Consider the following 23,070-nt stretch of genomic DNA (forward strand, 5'->3'; position numbering starts at 1 on the left):
ATGGCTTGACTAAAAAGTAGTTTTATATATATATATATATATATATATATATATATCAACAAAAAAAATGTCAAATTAAGATTTTACTTCTTTTGATATATAAAACAAAACATTAATCCAAGATTATTTATTGACTATAGCAGGAGGCTCTCCATGTTGAGCTCCACAAACGAGCATGGATCCGGTATGTCAAAGTTTTCCAGCACCTGAAAGTTGCATAAAAACAAAAATCATAAAAAAACAATGCAGGTGACGAAACTGAACTGATCCACAGGGTTATTTAGAAGAATAACCTTCGTTTTTAAGGCGGAGGAGGGTTAAAGTGAGAAGCGTAAGAAGGAATCTGGACCTTTCATCACCTTTAATCTCAAACCCACCCATGAATCGCGCTTGATTTGGGGATTGATTCGGTGCATCTCACCCTAATGTGCATCCAAGGGTGAAGATCCATTCTTACGCTTCTCATCTTAACTCTCCTTCTCACCGGAACCCAACCCCATTTTTTAAATGCAGATTTAAGATAAAATGCTTCTTCCTAACTCAAAATCTATCACCAATTAGCAACAAAAAAGTCCATTTCACCACTTTATCTAATTTTTTTTTTTTTTTTTTGATTAACCTGGATAACCCGCTATCCGAGCCGACTAATCCCAGGGCAACCACCTGCTTTGCAGATAGCCGGAGTCACCGCATTTGAACCTCCGTGGCCACAAAGAAGATTTTTATTCCTCCTTGGATTTGAACCTGGGACCTCCCGGTACTTTTGACCTTTGAAGCCAAGCTCAAACCAATCAGACACCACCCTTGTAGTTCACTTTATCTAATTATTTGTACATGAACAACTGTAGATTCAAGATTTTCCAAAGGTTACATCTTACTAAGAAGTTCATGATCTCTCCACTTCACTAGAAATCATTAGTGGATGTTAAAAATTTGGATATGGACAATAAAGGATAAACACATTACCATCAACAATTGATATCCACACACCACCTCCAAGTGGGATATTCTGGGTTCATTTGGTCTGGTTTGGTTTAAACAATGATGTTCTTACAACGAAAACCAAACATCTAAAGCGGTTGGATGATAATCAAGTAACTTAAGAATTGTCTAATTCAATGGTAAACGCTACATAGCACGTAAGCCACCATGTACACCACTTAGTTAATTATAAAGGGTAAAATTGTCATTTAGTTCATGATAATGTGTAATAGATACACATTTCTAAAATTGTGTGCCTTTTTCATTGTGGACATCTATTTTGAGACGGGAAGGAGTAGCAAAATTACTAAAAATGTCAAATTCGATATTAAAAGGCTACCTGTGGGTGAACAATGCCAAAAGTTCCGATGCGTTTCCCTTTGTAAATGAGGTTCGCTTGTCTCCCCGACAAAAACTCAGGCTCCTTCATCGGATAATAAGGTTGTAAGCACAACGGTTAAAAAAAAGTACGAGTGAGTCACAATAAAAAAAGGTACTTACATCTGAACGCTCGATATAATAACCAGTATTGTCTCCAGGCAATACAAATGGAGTACCAGTTACTTCCATAATTCTGTCTACCAGCCCATGTATCAACTGCAAAAGAGAAAGCAGGGGTATTCATTGGTTGAACACCAATGAATTCATATGGTTTCGATCCATCAAATCATCCACCCGATGTTGGATTTGCCATCTGATCCGATCCAATTAACATTAGATAATCACTCCAATCCTATCCAATGAATGATTGGATCAGATCGCTTCCATCCAATATTTTGATCCAATTGCCAACCAATTAGTTAACCATTTCAACCAATTATATTCATATATCTTCCTAACTAATTAAAAAAATACTACACACAAATATCAATTAAAAGCATTGTAAAATATAGTTAATTATATATATTTATTAATTGCATGGTGGTTGGAAGAGTAATTGAATGCTAATAGGATTGGATTGTTCAGTTTTATTGGATTCAAGACTGCCAACCAAGAACCGGCTCATCCAATTTGGATGTTGAAAATTTGGATCCGATCTGATCCAATCATGTTTTGTCAGTTATAGTTGGATCGGACGACTTTCTGCACACCCATAAGAAAAAGTAAAAGATCAAACAAACTCAGCAGAGTTGAATTATTATGTGGACAAAACCGCATGTAACGAAATATCATCAACCAGTAGAAGACATACATATAATCAAGAAGCTTCAAATAGAACAATTTCAGAATTATCCTAGAAATAAAATGGTCAACATACTTCACCAAGGAGATGCCTAGGTGAAAACATAAGAAAATTATTTCAATAGTCTGTGTTTTTTAGCTAGATGGGCTCTTTGCATTCGTTCATAATTATTTACATAATTCCTTGCTCCGTGCTTTATGGAAAGTAATGTTGTGCTTTATATTTCTTTTTCATCAACATTTTAGGGGTCTTCACAAAACAACCTCTCGGTCTTTGAGACAGGGGTAAGGTTTGCGTACATTTTACCTCTCCTAGACCCTACCTCTGGTTAGGATATATTGGGTTTGTTGGGTTTAATTTGGTTTTATAACTCCTTCAATCCCAATAATCCTCAAGATTATCATGTTATGTTCACCTAGACCCCTTAATCTTGCTTATTTATTTACTTATTTTGAAATGTTTGTGATATAAATTAGTTGTTCATTGAGATATTGAGAAATGCTTAGTGCCTAAGAAGCTGAATAAAAAGGTCCTAAGTGAGAATTTTTAGAAGACATACACCTGTAGATTGTATTTGTACCATCCAGACAAGTCTAAAAAGATGAAGTACGTATGAATGCAATTTGGTATAGCTAAAAATAGGTGCAAGCCACCTCTTACCTAGTGTGGCAAAAAGATTTCAATAGAGATGCATGAAATAATTGGTTAGATCTTGAGATCGGATATTGCGTAGTTTGATGAGTATGTCGCTTATTTCTAAAGAAGGAAGGTGATACACATCTGACATGGATTCATCGTGAAGTTAATTTTTTCTAGTATCGGGTTGTCAAATACTCTTCAGAATGGTGTTTTCCGTCTAGGTGGCTGTTTAGATCAACTTGGACTTAGGTTGCCAAAATATTCTAATAATTATCAAAAGCTCTAGCTAATCAATAGAATCTTCTCAAATAAAGGTGGAATTTGGAAATGGTAAAACTAAAATGTAAGTTTAATTTCCACCAACTAGATTTGAGTTTCCACAATGTGGTGAAGACATGTACCAAAACTTATTGGAACTGAATAAGAAAGAAATATTAGTAGATAAAAATGAGTTATTTTCAAATGAATCTGAAATGTGATTTTTTTAATACTCCTTTAGTACTAATCTGAAAAGAGAGGGGGGAGGGAGAAGCAAGAAAGCACAAACATATATATGAAAATAGAATTTTACCTCAAACCCTGAAGTAGCACCACAGTAAAGAGCTGCCAGTTGGCGATGATTTGTGGCCCCAACATCTTTTAACTCATCCAATACCGTTACATCACCTACTTCAAATATCTAGAGTTCCAATGTGAAATAAGCAAAAAAAACATGGGAACTCACTTATAAGTAAAGCAACAGTCTCATCTATATTTTTGTTCCCAAAGTTTACAATTGTAACCTACTCCAACTTATTTGGACAAAAAAGCTGCTATTATTATTGCATAACAAATATGCAAGTAAGCTTAAGATCATCGAGACGAACTGACACTATTATATAATAAGCCTACTTTACCTTGATAGGTTTTGGATGATCTTTATTGTGTGCAACGGTTTTCAATATTCCAGCCATGAGACTGCTCCGCACAACCTATATGGTTCAGAAGTTAATTGACTGAAGTTTTTGGAAGGATATAATTGCAACTAAAATAAGAATCAATTTGTCTGAATGTGTAGGACTACATGCAGTCAAGCAAATACAAAACTTCAGATGAATCAAACAAGATAGTTAAAATGTTAAGAAATAGATTTGGTGGCATTACACACGCCAAATTTGTTATCTTGGTGAAGCTTTATCAAAAAGGACAAATTTAGTGCTGACCAATACACATAATTTCATGGCAAGTTTTACTCCATTTCAGGTACAGGGTAAACAAACCTCAAAATCTGCCGATCGAGGATTTCCAATGATAACTGCAGTTGATTTGTCATCTTTACGGTTCAGCATGGGGAAATTTTCTTTGTATGAACATAGGATCCATGTTAACACCTCTGTATAACCGGTAAGCGCAATCTAAAGAGAAATGCAAACAAAACCATATCAAGCACCCACGAATAAGATAATCACATAAAATGATGTTAGCAATGATGAGGCTTAATTAATCTAACAAAATATTCTTGAAAGCAAATATCATGTCCTATTTGCTCAAAGACTCGTTTCATATTACCAACCATAAAGCGTGACTATCTAAGATGAACACTGCATAGGCCACGAGAGACTACCAGAAGAAGACGGACCTTATTTATTCTTTCCCTATTCAAGCATTCCTAAGTCTATTCCATTCAAGTACTAAGAATGGCACTAGATGATGCCCTCTAAAATAGACAGTTCCAATGGTGAAATTTGCATTATAGCAGACACCAATAACCACCCTCTTAATTTGCAATTATTATTTGCCATTTTAGTCAAATTATGTAAAAAAAATTCAAATCCTTTAGTTTCCACATTTACTTGGTCATTGTTGATGATCAAAACTTATGAATTTATTTATATTCATTCATTGAGATCATTACTCGATAGTTTAACTCTTTTATTTTTTGTGGATATACATTTTATATATAAGCTCTATATTTGTGAGTGTGCATAAGTTGAAATTTGTGCAAGTCATGTGCCTCATTTTGATTGGCTCACACCTAGGGCCCGGAAACACTGAATCTGCTTTTCAAGTAGATGAAACACAAAGTCTTGAACAAGACACCATTAAAACTAGTAAAACAGCATTAAACAAGCCAAAGGCAAAAGCACAAGAGGAAGTGACACTGGGAACAATTTGATCTCTAAGTCGAAAACTTTTAGAAATTTAAATGAAATTGATCCTTTTAGTTAACGAACAGAAGTTTCAAGTGTTAAAGCAGCAAACACTAAATACACACGTTAATGCACTATATTACCTCCGTTCTGATAAGGTCACTGAACTGGTTCAGTGGCAAGGGCTTCAAAGATGCAGGTTTCCGCTTTGGAATTTCATTGAAGCCATAAGCAATTGCCACATCCTTAGGAATTTGTTACAAAGAGAGAGACTTCATGTCAGTTCTAATGAAAATGTGGAACTGCCATTGATGGCTTCGTAGACGTTAATAATAATGACAAAATGGAAAATGCATCAAAATGCAAAAAAGTTCGGTTTAGTTCCTATTTAATGTAACGAATAATTGTTTTCTCTCATTGGAGCAACAAAGTTTCAAAATTTCATATTTTGCACACATTTTGGACCAATAACCTAGTGATCTTGTAACATTTGATAGCATGAACAGGTTACCGTTCAAAATGGGTAAATAAATAGGAAATTTTTTACTTTGTTATATTGATTGAGAAAAAAAAAATTCTTTGTTACACTAATAGGAACCAAGTCAAACTTCGATTAATATCGCCCTACATTCCATACCTCTGCTACATCACATGCATGAAGCACATCACTTCTGGTTGGAGGAACAGATACAGTGAAAATGCATTCATTGTCCACTGAGACAGATTGCTGAGCATGTAATTGCATTTTGTTCAACAACCCAGCAACCTGGAAAATACAAATAGATAACACAATCTTCCGTAAGTGAACAAACAAAGAATTGGGTGGATACCTTAACATGTAAGATACCGAGACATTGGAAACATTACAAACACCACTTTCCAATAAAAAAGAGGGCACTGAGATCCAATAGTTACTGTCTACACCCTCAGCCTCACTTGCCCTATCTGGTTTTAAGCACATAGGCCCTTACTACTCTTATTGTTTACTATTCTTGTTACATATCGTTACCGTTCTTGTTGCCTGTTTTCACAAGCTTCCCGACCCCCACACACCCCCCCCCCCAAAAAAAAAAAAAAAAAAGTGGTTACTGACTGTTACAGGTCTCAACAAAAACAGCATCTCTACCCCTTAGTGTAGAGGAAAAGTTTGCGTACATCCTACTCCTTGACCCTACCTCCAAGTGAGATACTAGGTTTGTTCGATTTGGTTTATCTATTGTTTTTCTGTATCTGCACTGTTACTGGGAAAATTTAGATCAACAGAAATGTATCAAATCGACCAACTAACTACTAAAATACTTACTGGAGCAATTTTTGGTAATTTGCTAATCATCAGTTGTGCTAGGAGCTTGGCCGCAAAGGTTGATATCGATATTCATATTTTATATCATCCAAACAGCTTTGAACTTTTTCTAAACTAATCACAAACATCTCTTGAACAGTGTAAAAGGAACATTAAGTTTCAGATTTTAGGGAAATTTCAGTTAGCACTTTTTCTCCATACCCTTCAAGAGTGTTTTTATTGAATGTAACCTGTGTGAGCTTACTTTGATAGACATTGTATCATACACACTTTCATCTTGTAAACCCTTCTGAGGCTTTCATAGCAACGGGATTCTCAGCCCCTTTGTTGACATGTTCAGACGTCTTTTCAAGTTCTGATTTTGGGGCTACACGTAAAATAAACGACCGAACTTTATGGTTTATCGTTAAACCATAGATATGCAAGGATGATACACACACATAGAAAAGAAAACGAGCACTTAAATCATGAAGTACATTAAACTATCAACTCCATCATAACAGTCGTACATCTTCAGGTGGTTTCAAGTCTAGGACTATATATTACAGCTTGAAATAAGAACAATGACAATAGTGTGATCAGAATTGAGAACAGAAAACATGTTATAAGCCTGATCCAAATTGAAAACGTTGAACGACACTGTAATTTTTTGACGTTATAAGAAGCCGACCATCATCATATTTTGGAACAAAGACATGAAAAATAAGCTCATAAAAAGTATGGTTTCAAGGTTAAAGAAATAAATTGTATTGCGTATGGATCACATTATGACATTTTTATATCATAAAGATGTGTTCAGATTTGAATCGGATATGTGTTAAGATGATAGAATTAATAATCATAAATATAAATATTTATGAGATGAGCTTCACGCACAGGCAGGCGCGATTGATAGCAAAGGTGGGTCACCTTTGAAAGATTCTTCTCCATTGTGAAGATGATGACAATACAAGACCAGTCTTGACTTAAGGATATACTAATGAAGTACAACACCTCTTGGAAGGCTCCCCCAAGATTTCTAGTTGTTACGGTAGTAAGTTATTTTGCTTGTATATGTATGATGCTGTGTTGGTTACTAGCTATGTGGAATGAAGGATGTCAAAACACACTTGTTTTAACTTTGAGTAGTGCACTCCTACTTCACCTTGGGGATTGTTCTAGAAGGTTGAGTGGAAATGCTTGTGGGTGGAGTTCCATCCTTAGGTTGTAATTTACTTTATTTTTATAAAATTTACCAAAGGTTCCACCCTCCTTCCAAGAACAAATGAAGTGAAAGGGGAAAAGGTAGAAAAGCATATTAGATAATTTGATACCACATGGCGACATGGGTAAAACTGTAACCTAGAAAAAAGAATGCAAAAACATTTCCTAGTGATAAAAAAACATCAAGGTGCCACAAGTTAGATGCTTATAGGCATTTTCGGTAGTTTATTCAACTTAGTTGGTCATATTCAGGTTATCTTAAGATGTGGGGTTTGGTAATGCTTTAAGGTGATGGTTTCTCAATGTGGGTGGTTTATCAGATTTGTGCAGTCGGTTGGAACTCAATTGTTCTGTAGTTAGGCTATTGCATACTATGTAGCATGTTTTAATTTTTCAGTTTCCAGTAAGATTTTTGACCATTTTAAAATAAGATTGAAAAGAATAAGCATTTAAGAGCTCATCACCCTCCCCCTGGGAGAGGGAAACCCCAAATATCCTCATCCTCCTGAGCTGTCACTACATGAGAAGAAGAAAGACGTGTATATGGAGTTTCTATACTTCTCACAAATGAACAAACATTCAAGTAGAGATCTATGAATGACGACATGGCATGTTTTGTACCTTATTTGCCTCCAATGAAACCCCAGCTATACCATTGATGTATGCTAGAGACACCTCCATATGGTAGGGCGATAGTTCAGGGCAAATATTGGATTTTCCATCAGAATATATTACTTCAACTGGCTCAACCTCAAACTTCCGTTGACAGTACACAGAAAACATTGTTACCTACAGTATACGGTGCAGAATCCTATCAATTTCTTGTCATTCAAATAACGGATTAGCAAGCAATAGATGCATCAGAATTCTTCTATGCTTAACCATTGTGTTTAAGACAATCTTGGCCTTTGTCAAATCAGTGGCTGTGCACTCAATGAAAACATTCTTGGTCTTCAAAGAAATAGCTGAGTGTGCTCCATTAATTATTGGGGGCAGAGACAATACAGTTCTGCAAAAATCAATTGGTCCTTTTCAGATTATATGATCATCAAAATGGTAAACATGGTAAAAACAGGACCTAAAATTTAAGGTAGAAAGCATGGCCGGACCCTCTTAATAAAACATGAATTTACGATAGAGGAAAGATTTTAAAACTACAGGACAGAAAGGCTACCTTACCAAACACAAGACATGAAATTATAATAAAACAGCCTGAACAAATATAAAGAACTCACAGCCAGACAGTACCAAAGGGCAAATAAAGAAAGCAATGAAAGGGGTTAATACTAATTATAGATGTAATGCTTTAAACCTTGAAATGTGTTTTGCTAATTCATAACATAGCCAACTTAGTTTTTACTGATACTTGATCCTTATAATCGTTCAAATGAAAACAGATTCAGACATGTTAAAACTTAACACTCCAATCAGCATGAATATAACTATTATAGGAAGAAGGTAGAATACCTGTTTCGATCATATATAACAGGGAAAACAGGTGAGTCCTCGATTATGTGCAAGTACTTCTTCAGTTTCAAATCTGACTGTCATAACAGAAGGCAAACAAGGCTTCAAAAATTGATTTCAAGTGCATAATACCCTCACACAACCAGAAAAGAACCACACACATGCACAAGTAACAGAAGTAGTAGATTGAGGCAAAGCCGCTTGGATGGAATATAAGTGGAGACCAGTGAGAACGATAATTCTGTACATACATACCACTATATATTCACAGACACAGAATGTACCTTGTAAAACTCCATCAGCTTATCAGCTCGGAAAGTTTCCACCTATAAAAAAAATCATCACCATTGCATAAGCAAATCTCTTAATACTGAACAAATCATTATCAAATATACAGAAGTTTCTGTCCCAAAATAAATGTCCACAATGAAAAGGGCAACGTTTTTTAAGATGTGTAACTACTACACTTTTTTAATTGACTAAATGACAATTTTAGCCTTAATAATAGAGGGAGTAATGAATTTCTCCATCTCATAATTAAGGCTAGAAGTGGAAAGTAGACACTAACTTTCGAGAGTGCACACTTATCTTAGGGAAAACTAAAATGAAATATTCACCAACATTGCCTTGGGCCTACACCAAATATTCACTAAAATATTAAGGCTACACGTTTATCTCTCCAGCATAAAATCAAATTGATTCATTAACATGCTAGTCTGTAACATAAAATCAACCAAAGGCAGGCTACTCATTAAAGATTTGTGCCTTTGTCTTCTTTACACTCTAGTTGTCTTCTATAGAGAAGTGACACCATCAAAGCTTTTTCTCGATATTATGATCTGAAATGGAGGATGTCAACCACCACCTACACTCCTAACTTCTAAACATGAGATAATACCACCCCCCCCCCCTCTGAAATTCCAAACAATCGATTGACTATTTTCTATCTTTAGCTTTCACACACGGGTGTTCCTTGGTTGAATTCTAATCTATTTAAGTGCACACGTGCAGGCACACACACACACTCTTATATACACATCACATAAGTTATATCTTCATGATGAGGGCTTTTCCCTATTCATTGCTAGCAAGGAGTTCAAGACTTACTTGCAAATATATCATTTGTTTGACATGATATATAAACCTAGGTAATCCCTGCATTTCTGAAATGATGTTGAGCTGATACATATTTAACATCTGTGAAGTAACCTTACACTCCTCCATGGTTGCAACTTGAAACCGATTGGCAACACGTGAACGTAACCAATAATAATATATACTCATCATAAAGACCATATTTTCCCAACATTAGATATGACTTTGTCTGGAAATCCCAATACTTGAAAGTAAAGACCACACTCATGAGTGATTTTATATATAGTGTATGCAAAAATATGCACAAATCAAATCATATAATAGTCATTTTTTACCTGTTTTAATGGCTTAAACTCTATCTCTGATGGTGCCAGAGCCTGCACAAATTAAAAATAGATAAAAGATAAAGCATTAAACTATAAACATATTGGTATTCACTTTCTATAATTGCAACCACACAACTAAAATAATTGATCATATATGTGTATGTTCTTTGAAGCACTTATGGATATACAGATTCCTAGTGGGCTTTAGGATCGATAGGTATGATTCTTCTTCTTTCTTCTTTAATTCTTGTTTGTTCTTTTATTTCTTGGGGTAGAATATAGTAGCATACATGTGTCATCAACTCCCCAACATTTAACAAGGCAATCCAAAGGTACAAGCAAGATCCCTTGGAAAAAAGTCAAGTATATTCTTGTCTATTGGATCCTTCAAGTTGTCAAGGCATTCCAACTGAAATAATGATAGTTATCAAACACTGGAACCCATAAAAGAATTAAGCACAAGGAAAAAAATTACTGTTTACTAATATTTCAATGTGCATTGATGTGTTACATAAGATGCAATACTAAAACAACAATGCTAGGTGGTCAAAAGTACCAGGAGGTCCCAGGTTCAAATCCAAGGAGGAATAAAAATCCCCTAGTGGCCACGGAGGTTCAAATGCGGTGACTCCGGGCTATCTGCAACGCAGGTGGTCGCCCTGGGATTAGTCGGCTCGCATAGCGGGTTGGATATCCAGGTTAATCAAAAAAAAAAAACAATGCCATGTAGGGTTTAGAACTTCTATATTAATGGGAAAGGCTAAATATCAATCTCATATTGCTATTTGGAAGGATTGAAATTGGAGTCCATACAAATTCAGTTAGAAGACATCTTTTTAATTGTTATTTTAAAGCTCAAGACAGTAGCAGCCAAAAGTGTGTAATAGCAACATACTAAGAGTCCAATATAAGCATTATTAATTGTGTTATTAAAGACTCTAGCTAAAGAGTCGGTCAAAGAGTTGATACACACTCAGATGAACACAAAATGAAATTGATATTGATTAAAGGTTTCCAGCAATTCGAGAAGCTAGGGTCTCCCTACGCTCACGCCAAAACAGTGTTTACAAATCAGATACCCTCTCAAACACCCACCTATTTAATAGATTACTCCTACTACTTTTCCTTCTTTTACCCTTGTAACAGAATGCTAACAATTCCAAAAATGCCCCTGCCCCTATTCACTACTGTTATTACAACCTTATAAAAACAACTACCCATCCTACCCCTTTACTCCTAGCCAACRTAACTAATAGCATCCTTCCGGGGTATATCAATACCCGCCCCCCAAACTTCGACCTTGTCCTCAAGGTGGCAAAAAATCGGAAGAAAAATGATCCCAAATGGTTTGCATCAAAGACTAGTGATGATGGTGAGTTCTTGATGAATGTAAGTGAAACAAAAAGAATTGTTGCCCAATCCAAGAGCTCTCCAATACGCTTCCAGAGTAAATCCATTCGGTTCATCTTGAAATCCAGCAAACTTGTATCCTTGATTCCCACCAACATTAGTTCACAAACATAAGCCACTAGTATGCCCTTCTTTATAGCCTCTTCTAGACAAACCAAAAACTTTTCAATATGGATTGGGATGATGATTACCTTTTGAAGCCAACACTCCTATGGTTTTGATCAAACTCAATCTCTGATTGATGTCGGTTTGCATGTCGCTTCTAGGAATTGCATGGGGAGCCGATGTACCCAAAAGCCATTCAGTCATTGCGGATTCAGCGCTCTCATTTTGAGAATCTTTTATCATAATGGAATGCTCGAAATCCACCCTCGCGCATCATCCAAGTGCCAACTAAAATATATCCGTCTTTCTTGAATTGTTGCAGCTGCAACTGTTGTTTTTCTTGTTGTTGTCCCTTGGAGACATGGGATGACTTTGCCCTAGAGTTGGTGCTTTAATTTGGTCAAATTGTGTTGCAATGTCGACTCCAACATAGATTTTGCCATTACAACCCTCTTTTCCATATGAGCAAGTAAACTCAGCTTTTTCATACTTCTCCTTGAGTGGTACTTGGATAACTGAATCATTGAAAGAGCCAACGATAATGTCAAATCTAGCATAGACTAAATGTGAGAGAGATTCATCATACTTGTCAAGAAGTTTAACATTTCTATCCTTGGGACTTCCCTGGAACAATTCCATTATAACTCGGTTCATGCCAGAAAATTTGCTAATCCCTACAACGATAAACCGAACACCCCCGTTGAAAGAATCCTCAGCAAGTGATTTAAGGCTTTCTAGATCAGCACCAGAATCTCCTGTAAAGATGCATCCAACAAGAACAGGTGAATCATCACCAGGCAATCCCATCATGTGTCGTAGGGCACAACTTTTCCCCTCTTGTCATCTGCACTGTAGCTCCATAGGATCCTAGTTTGAGTCATCATAACCAAAAAACGCAATCAACAACTTGTCCTCACGAGTGCGCAAAACAAATTCCAATCCATGGCCCACAATACAACTTTAATGGTCTTTCAAAAGTTTAGGTGACAGCCATGGTGGTAGCGGTTTGCCAACGGCTTCAATTTTTGTAGTTGCTGGTATAGATTCAGGAACATAACGAGAGGATTTGTACGAGGTGATCGTTTCCAATGAACATCGCCCAAACAATCTCTCCCATGAGTCGATGTCAAAAGAGGGTCTGTCAATAAAATAAGAGTATGTACTAAGTTTGGGACAGACTTGGGCAAAAATAAATTCACTGGATTGGGCTTGGGCCATAAAATCACCAATACAGGCTTGGTTGACATCTCAGTGACTTGCTTGGGCTTAGGGATCACTAAAGTGGGCTCAAATGCCGACAACGCATTCGTCCCTTTGGACGATGGAGCGGTCGATGACAATAAAGGATAGAGTGCCGATGGTTGAGGGATTGGCAGCGGCATAGAAAAGGCCGTTGCAATGGTGGTGGTTCTCTGACAACCTTGATTGTTATGCTGGTATGATTTCTGGAAGGTAGCGTGAACGTTTGGTTGAGGAGGAGAGAGAGAGCGGCGGTTGAGGTGTTGCTTTCCCCATAGCCAAATTCTACAGGTATCGAGATGGATCTGAATGACCATCATTAGGTTTGCCGAGAACCCTAACCTCTTTAATTTCTCTTTTCCTTTCTTCTTCTCTTCCCTCCTCACATTGTGAAAGTCCTGGACCCTCTCATCCTCTTCTTCTATCTCAAATGTGGGGTCTTCTTCTTTAACGGCTCTTCATATGATCTAAGTAGCTTATCCATCATCTTATTCACAGTCTCCATATCCCTCCACAAGGATTTGAAATCCTCCTTCAACGATTTCATGCCCTTATGAAGAAAGCTAATGTCATCCTCCGATTCCTTTCCACTCAAGACACCGGTTGTCATCTCCAGGTTCGATCTCGCTCTGATACCAATTGATACACACTCAGATGAACATAGAATGAAATTGATATTTGATTAAAGGTTTCCAGCAATTCGAGGAGAAGCTGGGGTCTCCCTAGGCTCACGCCAAAACAGTGTTTACAAATCAGATACCCTCTCCTACACCCCTCATACCTATTTAACAGATTACTCCTGCTACTTTTCCTTCTTTACCCCTTGTAACAGAATGCTAACAATTCCAAAAATGCCCCTGCCCCTAWTSACTACTGTTATTACAACCTTATAAAAACAACTACCCATCCTACCCCTTTACTCCTAGCCAACRTAACTAATAGCATCCTTCCAGGGCAGGAGTCCAGTAAGGGGTCCCTAAGAATCTGCCAATATGTCAGTGTCGAAGTTTGAGGATCACATCTTTATCATCTTGAAATTAGCCTTTTATAGGTAGATATAAGTGAACAAGAGTAAGACTTTCATATGATGGTGCTACATCTTTGCTCAAGATGATGCCTAAGATCCCTAGTATGATTTCTATATGTTTATGTCATGTTATGCATAATTCATTTTGTACCCGAATTTTAAGTTAATGTTGTTGCACAAGCAAACCCGCTACCAATCCCCAAATTAGACCTTAACAATCCATAACCAATTATCCAACCTTACATTTCGTGTAAATTCATCATTCATTGAATTTTGAAGACTCTAGTTTAGATATTTTTTGTTGGTAAGCAAGATGACACAAGAACCGTCCTCTTATTCCAAACTAATTCATGTAGGTTAAAGTGAGAATAAAACAGATAATTTAGCAATGCAACCAAGAAGCCAACATTCTCTACGGTTACAGACATGAATGGCATTACTCATGCCCATGCCAATTATGGCAAACATCTACTTGCTTGATGGCTTCTTAGCACAAGTCTCGTTTTCTAAGCATCTAAAGATTGAAGGTCTACATTGAAGATGACCAAACCACCACAATGGTGTTGCCTCACCATCTCAACTAGACAACTAGTGTCATCCAAAAATAGTTTATTGTATATCCCCATTTCTAGTCCAATCTATCATTATGTGCCCACGTATCTCACCTCAAAATTTTGCATTTTTGCTCCACTAGTCATGTGTACATGTTGCCTTTTGTTGCCTAACATTTTGTCCTCGTAAACCATTTTTGGTCTCACAACATCATAAAGATCTTACCTATTAGTTTCAATGGGATTTTTTATTGCATGAGACTTCAAAGCATGTTGCCATTTCAATCACCCTACGCATATTCTTTGACTAACGTCCTCGGTGATCGGACTCTTTCTAAAAATGTAATCTCTAATAAGAAAAGACCTTCATAAGTACTTGTCCAAACATGATCATCATATCTTATAGTTCCTAACTCCTAACAACTAAAGTTGCCATCATCATGTTAATATAGAAAGATTAGATATAAATGTGTTCTATGATAAATGTAAGCAGGATCAAAAATAGGATTTTTCACTCTTCCAATCAGCAATGGTTACCTTATTTCCCAAATATTAATTTCTTTTGTTCTATCAAGGCCACTATGCACGATGATAATAAAGCACATAACCACTAGAGTGTTGCATTGAATTAAGATACCATTAAACACATCTCTATCTCCTCTTTCTATAGTATAATCGCATTAAAAAGATAATAGCATAGATGCAAATCACAACATTGGTATCCTCAAAAACATGTCGTTAGTGTCTTAATGCAAAAGAGGACATTTGTGAAATAATGAGTAGCTTTTCAAACATAACATACGAAATCTTGAACACAACTTGGTTATAAAAATTACTTCGTGCTTTTGCACATACACTACTTTGTGTGCACAAATTTGGGCCAAATATAGCATAGCATACAAAGCCTTGTAGATAATGAAAGCCACAAAGGGAAGGTTGCAAAGATAAATATGCAACACCTTCTCTGCAATATGATTCAAAGCATATACAGTTTCACGAATGTAGATATGATCATCATATAGAGCTTTGTGAGGCAAACAACTTTAGAAATTTACCTCATGCAACCAAAATACGAGTATATTTGGTGTCAATATTCCTAGCCTTGGTTGGACTTATTAAGTAACAAATAATTTGAGTAAAATACATGTTAATGGCATTAAAATAGCAACATTAAGTAAACATGCTTCCGAATTAAGTTGTATCCATTTCAATATGTCGATAAAATGAAAGAATGTCAGACCAAGGACCTCCATATGAATGTATTTAACAAAATCACAAACCTCATATGTGAATGGGCCTTCTACTGTGTCCAAGTCATGAGTTCCAATGGCAACAAGAGTTCTTCGTCTACAAAATTGAATAAATGAGAACAAGATGATAGATGACTAATATAAAGAGGACAAGAATGTAAAGTAATGCTACACATATAGGGTAAAACAAAATTTAAAGCCAATGCTACCAATTGGAAAGCCTCTAGTCTTGTTGCAGGTTGTCATACTTATACAAAGATGCTCATATACAACTTTCTTCATATGAAAGATGGCATGTGGAAAATGAAAGGAAGGGAAACAAGAAAACAAAAAAAAGTTAGAAAATGTATGGCATCATGAAATGGATTGGATTGGTATTAGTTTGGATACGGAAAAATCGATCTTCTTCAACTTTCGACTAGGGCAGCAGCTCCCTCTTGCACAACTCCCCCATACTGCAATTGGTGCATTGATCTTTGCAACGTTAATGCTTTTTGCTGGTTGGTTTCATAAGTCGTCCGCCTATTTTTCTGATCTCCTTTCCTTCTATTAATCAGTGGGAATATGCAATAGTTGCAGAAGGGTACTAGAATCAATGACATGTTGAATAAAAATGTGACAGGGCAATTGCATCAATTTTTGATAACCAGTCATCACCTATAAAGAAAACTAAGGTTCAAACTTCAAATACAAAGCCTTCGGACATTGGTCTACAAGCCAACAACAGGGCCCTTTTTCTTTCCCCCTCCCTTCTCGCTTTCCCATAGTCTATGGCCTTTTCTTCTTCTCTCTCAATTGCGGTTCATCATCGATTTTTACATCCTCCTTCAAAAGTCCCTTTGTCGGCTATAGGTCAAGCTCTCTCTTTTAAGGCATCACTAGCCTTCATGACCAGTGGTTGTCCTAATCTTTCTATGGTATCTCTCATCTCTTCATCTGCATTTACATCCTCCTTCAAAACTCTCTTGTCAGCTATAGGTCAAGATATCTCTTTACAGCATCACTAGCTTTCATGACCGGTGGTTGTCCTAATCTTTTTGTGGTGTCCCCTCATCTCTTCATCTGCATTTACCTACCACTGAAAAAGATGTTCATCGTCACTGTTTCACAGGTCTTGACTCCTCCATCAACAATTCCAGTTCTCCCTTTCCGCCTTTCCATGAGCCGTTCACATATTTGATGATTCACCTACTATTTTCAAAGTTTTCTTGACCACCCAACTCTCTATAGCCTTGTCCACTCATGAGTAATTGGTGGCCTTGAAAACTATCATGGACATGGTGTTTGTGTTTATCAACTACTTCCGTTATGGATGTACCTAAGGCATCAACCGTCCACGGTAACTCAAATCTCCCCTATAATCTCCAAAAGTAACTAGATAATAGAATATAACCATCAATTCGCGGAAAGATAAAAGGTAATGTTTATTCAAACATCTACATGTCAGTATCTTGATCTTTTGAGGTGTCTGCCCTATTACTTGTGGTTGCGGCATGTTGATAGAGATGAAAATGTTGTGGGGTCTACTCAAGCAGTTTTACCCTTTCTTGCTGCCCATTGGAAGTCATGGCATCGAAAGCAAATTAGGTCATCAAAACTGATTACTGTAATCAAGCTTGCAGATGTTCGTTGTGTTTAGTTGGATCTAACGCAAGCTAGGCTCAAGGGGTGTACATGTTCAGTTCAATTTCTTGTTGGGTTGTCTTGTCTCTGTAGTAAGGTTCTCCATTGCTTTGTTACGATAGCTTTTTGGTTCTCACCCAGCGCTTTTCCAATAAGGTTCTCAAGTTGGTATTCTTCGGTGGCAAGTTGGTTTTTAAGGGGTGTAATTTTAGAACCAAGCAAAATATCTTGTGGGTTCAAGTCCAAGCCAATCTTAGTGTTTCATGTGTAATGCTCAATTTCATTAGAATTTCAATGTTTATTTGTTTTGGGCAGAAATCTCGATAAGTTTACATACTATCAAGTTGAGTAGCTTTCTATCCAACCGTAACAAGACATCTTGCCTCACTCAAGTGTAGGTCCAATTTGGATCTCAATCTATATAATTTCTTCTTTGCCCAAAAAAAAATTGAATACTAGCAATCTCATTCAATAAAAACCTAGCTAGTAGAAAGCAAGCAATAAGAAAATCAGTAACTAATTATTTAATTTTATATGTAAATTTTTTGTTGATTTTTCCATTACAACATAACTAAATTTGAGGGCACAAAAGAAAGAGCCAGTTGTGTGTTGACAGAAATGATAAACATTAAGGTGGATAAAGGTAAGAATGCTTGATTGAAGTGAACTTCAACTGCTTTATTGGACGATGGAATCTCGGTGGTTCAATGTCTTATAAGAGATGAATAGCACATACAGGATTAAGGACTGTCACTGTAAGTAAGGTCTCTCTCAATTACAGCCTCCAAGGCCAAAAGGATCGTACTTGATAAACCAACATAGGCAGCTATTTTTTTACTCAAATATAATACTTATGTTGATATGCTTACATTCATACATGAGAGTAAGGTGGCGTTTGTTTTTAAGAGGTACCGAAGTCTGAAGTCTTATTTTACTTCTGATTGATAAGAGGTGGTGTTAAGTCTTAAATCTGAATTACTAAGACTGTTTGTTTTTATAAACTAATAAATGTCTGAATTTGTTTAAATTGTCTATTTTACCCATTAGAAAATTATAGTGTTGAATTTGTAAATAAAATTATACAATTTCACATATTTATTCATCATAAATTTATATCTAAATTATATAATTAACATTTTATTTAAACGAAAATATGTCATTAACGATATTTAATACATTTAAATCCTATTAAAATACATCAATCGAGAGAGGTGATGATCAATTTGGTAAGGACCGACCGAGAGAAATGATCGATTAAGGTTTACCGATTGAGAAACACAATTTATGAGAGTTTGGAGAACAATATGAGGCAAATAAGATGTTGGTTTACCTCTTACCAAATAAGATAACAATAAGACATAAGTGCCCCTGGAAAATTGAAAAACCAAAAAGTCTAAATGGCCCTACCTCTTAACTAATCAAACATAAAAGGCTAAGTAGTGCATGCATTAGTATACCAATTATCATCCGTTTTTGAAGGCTCGGACTCATCCAAGAAACTTAAAACGCACACTAATTAGCATTGGAATTAGTGTCTACCAACAAATTAGAAAGTGGACACTAACAGGTAAGTTACAATTGATACGATGCTACTACAAATAAAAGGTATATTAAAAAGAGTTTAAACATAATTAGCAAATAGGATTCATACTTGATAGTTGATACAGTGTATCATGTATTCATGCTACTTAATTTGCGGTCAATGATGCATGAAGAACAATCAACATTTAGAGCCAGCAAAATTATTTTTGAAGGTACCAACACAGCAAAAGTATGTGTGTGTATTTAAAGGCACACTACAACAAAAGTAAGATTCGTATCCACATATTACCTGCATATATTCTGATGAAGCTTATCTTGGAGATCGATAAAGCTGTTATATCTAGCCTCATTGAAAGTTATGCCTCTCAAAACAGCACAAACAACATACGGACGTATGACAGATGTCTGGAAAAAAGAAGATCATCTATATACATGAAAATAAAGAGCTCTTGTGCTTTAAATATACATAGCACACCAGAAACGGTTTAGGGTCTAGGGGATAAATACCTCAGGTTTTACATGCATTTTAAGCATTAATTCCTTACTAATATCAGCAAGTGTGTATTTAGGTACTGAATCAACCCCACAGAAAATGCGCAGGGACTGAACAAGTCCCTCCAGACAAAGCAAATCATATCTGCATAATAAATGAGCATTTTATATATAACTGACTGAGATCCTTCGACCTCTGAGTAAAAAAGGTAATAAGATCCATGTCAAACATTACTACCAAACGACCATACTTCACACTCCCTCCCATATGTAAGAGCTACACTTTAGTTTTTTTGTTTGAACATTTGTTAACTTCTCAAATGTAAAATGGTTATAGAATTTAGAAATTTAACTATACTGTTTTTTATTTTGTAGCACGTCTTTAAATTTTATTCCTGCTGTTAAATACTTAAATTTTTATGTTAACCATATAAAATTCATATTAATTTTCACTTTCAAATTTAGCTCATTTGACATCAAAAACCAAAGTGAATCTTTATTTCTTTTCTCAACTTGGCTGTAAGGGAGTACTCTTAAATTCAATAGATCAGACAAATTGACATCAGAGGGTGCTATCTCACAGCCTTATTGATCTGTTTGGCAAACCACACACCAAGCCAAAGCTGGCCTATAGTCATCAAAGCTTATCCATTGCTATTGTTGATTTGTCCGACACATCACACACTAAGCCAAAACGTTCAAGAATGAACAACACGAGTGACAGCTAACATTACCGATTGGCAGGGATATCAATTTTGTAGATTACTTCTTCATCGCCACCAATTTCTTCCTCTTCTTTTAGGTGTTTCTCCTTTCTTATAATTGCTTTCTCTGTCGTCTGGCATATCATATGCATAAAACTAGATAAATCATGCACATTTTACATACATACAGATGGGTTAAGACAAGCAAACATTTACCACATCATCGAGCTCGATTCCAAATTCAAAGCATAATTCTTCGAACTCATCTTGTGCTGACATAAAGAAAATGAGAGAAAATAAAATTAAAGGGGAACTGTTAAAAAATTAAGAGAATAGAATAAAATTCAGATTCAAACTCACTGTAAGTGCGTCCTAGGGCTTCGAAAAGAAGGTCCCTTCCAACGCTAATTGTAGGCATAATGGATCGAAATGGCGGATTTTCCCTTGCAAATTGAACTTGAAATTATAAGATAATGTTCAGAAGAAGTTCAATTTGGAAGGGAGTAGAAATGGAGGCGTCCGATAGAAGGGTTTTGGGAGATTGGTTACGCTTAGGGTTTACCACCGGTAAGATCAGCAGACTAACACCGAACAGTTGAAAACGAACCAACAAAGATTTAACGAGACTCCTTCTAACTTATTACATTATTTCGATGTAGTATCGACACTTTTAAGAAAAAATATTATTAACTTATATCCATTTTGTTAAGTGAACCGACTAATCCTAAGATGACCACCTGTTTTACAGGTAGCTTGGAGTTAACAGTAAGAAAATTTTAATGTTTGAATGAAAGAAAATACGTATCAACTTACTGTGTTTTGATATCATCATAAGCTAATCCACTGTTTCAGATTTGGTGCAACATGAAACAAAATAAAAATTCATTGTTTAATATTTAGACGATATGGAAGTCTCGGGTGGGGTATGCTTGCGTACCAAAATGCTATCTAAGGAATAATCAATAATATTGCCACTTTTAGCTAATAATTAGTCGTCTCATAATAAATAGATATACAGGATTTTTGTATATGAACAGTAGTCATTCACAAAGTAGGTAAGCACGTTTGGAGATAATAGAATGACTTCGTACGAGTGTTTTACTTTAGAGGTATGGGTTTGTCCTTTATGCAAGGGAATAAGACAAAAACTAATCTTGATTAACAAAATTCATTTGATTGTTGATACTGGAACAACTCTAAAGTTTCTTCGGTGTTTGCTGAATCTTGAGTAGACTTTACACATGTTTGTAGACAAGTTTGTTTTCACTGGAACCGTTTCAAATCACGAACTGTTTGTCTCTATCTCCAACTTTATCTTCGACATCACTAAAGATTCTTGTGGTGTGAGTTTTGTCTTCTTGAATAAAAATATTTGTTCCTCGATATTTACAATACATGTTCAACGATCATTGAATAGACTTAGAGATGATCGTTGAAACTGAATAATCAGAACCAAGTACTTTTTGATAGGTAAAAAGGATCATGATCAAATTACTGAGAGAGTGCGGATCAACAGTTTTCTTCCCTATTTCCTTTCTTAGTTGTTTCTCTTCGCCATGTGTGATTTGGGCAACCTTGGAGCCGGTTTTTATGAGCCTTTTGAAGGAAATGAAAGGAAAGGCTTGGAGATTGAAGAATCATATTTGTTGATCTAAAGATTTGGAAGAGGTAAGCATTTTTAGCATTTTGTGATCTAAGTTTGGGGTTTTTGGTGGAATTGAAATATCGAGATAATGTCTGGTATCTTTTGACTTGGTTTATGGCTTTGAGAAGATTTCTTGGGGATGTTTGCTTGTCGATCTCAACTGTTCATCATTTTGGAAGCTATAGATGGGTTTGGAAACTAGGTTTAACTTAACCTAGTAAGGTGAGTTCAAGTTGATTTGTGAAAACTATGTACACGCCAAAATGTCTAAGTATTATCATGTTATGGTAGCTATTTATCAAATGTGTAGGTTATTTGATGAGTTTTGCATATTTTGGTATATTTGGTTTTATAAATCATATAAAGTCCTTATATTTTGGTTTTTGGACATTTGAGTAAATAAATCATAAAGGTGAGCTCTTTTGATGATTTATTTTATAAATGGAGAGTATTTGGTGAAAAGTGCAGATTTAAAGTATTTGGTTTGGAAAATACATTATAATATTCGTGTTTCGTTAACTCGTACAAACTGGATTAAGTAAATTTTTGGTAGAATTATGCATAACATATTTGTACCCTATGTTATACCAACTTGTACTTCAGACGAGTTTTGCGTCAAAAATGAGTTTATATCTAATTTGACGTAAAAGTTGAAAATATAGACTTGAAGGGTAAAAACCGCTAAATGGTTAAACTTTATATATATATATGTGCGTAGGCGGTTATGAACCGCCAATTTATATACGTCTCATTTTCTCGTTATTTCTCCTTTTAAATCTCTCGATTTCTCTCTAAATTTCACGTCAAGTTATTAAGGGGATTGAAGTAACAAATATATATTCGGAATCCACTCTACGAACCCTTCTTAAAGGTATAAGTTTCATTCAGTTTTCATTATGGTGTTTATTTTAGGGTTATTTAGACTGGTTTATAAACTGTGTTTATGTCTAAGTTTACGGATTGATGTTGTCAAAATCATGATATATTTGATGTTTAGAATGCTAGAACTGGTTATATTGATGTAGAAATAAAAAGGGTATATTGTAGTTTCAATGTGATTAGATTGTGGGTAAATGTTTAACCGTACACCAATTGTTCGGTTAAATGTCGAAAGGAGTAAAAATGCATGATTAAGCTTAGGTTAATGACCATTGGA

At 35.7% G+C, this 23,070-nt stretch overlaps 1 protein-coding gene across 3 annotated transcripts; it reads right to left on the minus strand.

The window, feature by feature from the left end:
• Window positions 1–75: 75 nt before the first annotated feature.
• LOC112511226 (phenylalanine--tRNA ligase beta subunit, cytoplasmic) lies at window positions 76–20,881 on the minus strand. Of its 3 annotated transcripts, XM_025116759.1 has the most exons (19): window positions 20,630–20,881; window positions 20,486–20,541; window positions 20,300–20,403; window positions 19,581–19,710; window positions 19,363–19,478; window positions 15,939–16,005; window positions 10,336–10,377; window positions 9,190–9,231; window positions 8,906–8,982; window positions 8,321–8,447; window positions 8,060–8,227; window positions 5,570–5,698; window positions 5,076–5,177; window positions 4,063–4,197; window positions 3,700–3,774; window positions 3,375–3,482; window positions 1,483–1,578; window positions 1,322–1,405; window positions 76–206 (listed from the first exon to the last, which is right to left on the minus strand). In XM_025116759.1, the coding sequence occupies exons 1-19, from the start codon at window positions 20,685–20,687 to the stop codon at window positions 135–137; spliced, it is 1,788 nt and encodes a 595-aa protein (XP_024972527.1). In that variant the 5' UTR covers window positions 20,688–20,881; the 3' UTR covers window positions 76–134. The 3 variants fall into 3 exon arrangements, with proteins under 3 accessions (XP_024972527.1, XP_024972528.1, XP_024972529.1); XM_025116760.1 differs by lacking the exon at window positions 5,076–5,177; XM_025116761.1 differs by lacking the exons at window positions 76–206; window positions 1,322–1,405; window positions 1,483–1,578 and having other exon boundaries at window positions 3,383–3,469.
• Between the last annotated feature and the right edge of the window lie 2,189 nt (window positions 20,882–23,070).

The sequence above is a fragment of the Cynara cardunculus genome, assembly GCF_001531365.2.
Source record: "Cynara cardunculus var. scolymus isolate 2C chromosome LG 4, CcrdV1, whole genome shotgun sequence".
Classification (NCBI taxonomy): domain Eukaryota; kingdom Viridiplantae; phylum Streptophyta; class Magnoliopsida; order Asterales; family Asteraceae; genus Cynara; species Cynara cardunculus.

Coding starts and splice junctions, on each gene's coding strand:
- LOC112511226 (XM_025116759.1), bottom strand. CDS start 20,687: ATGCCTACAATTAGCGTTGGAAGGGACCTTCTTTTCGAAGCCCTAGGA. Junction 19,711..20,299: donor ATTGATATCCCTGCCAATCG/GTAATGTTAGCT, acceptor TTTATTATGCAG/ATATGATTTGCTTTGTCTGG. Junction 3,775..4,062: donor CTCGATCGGCAGATTTTGAG/GTTTGTTTACCC, acceptor TGAACCATATAG/GTTGTGCGGAGCAGTCTCAT.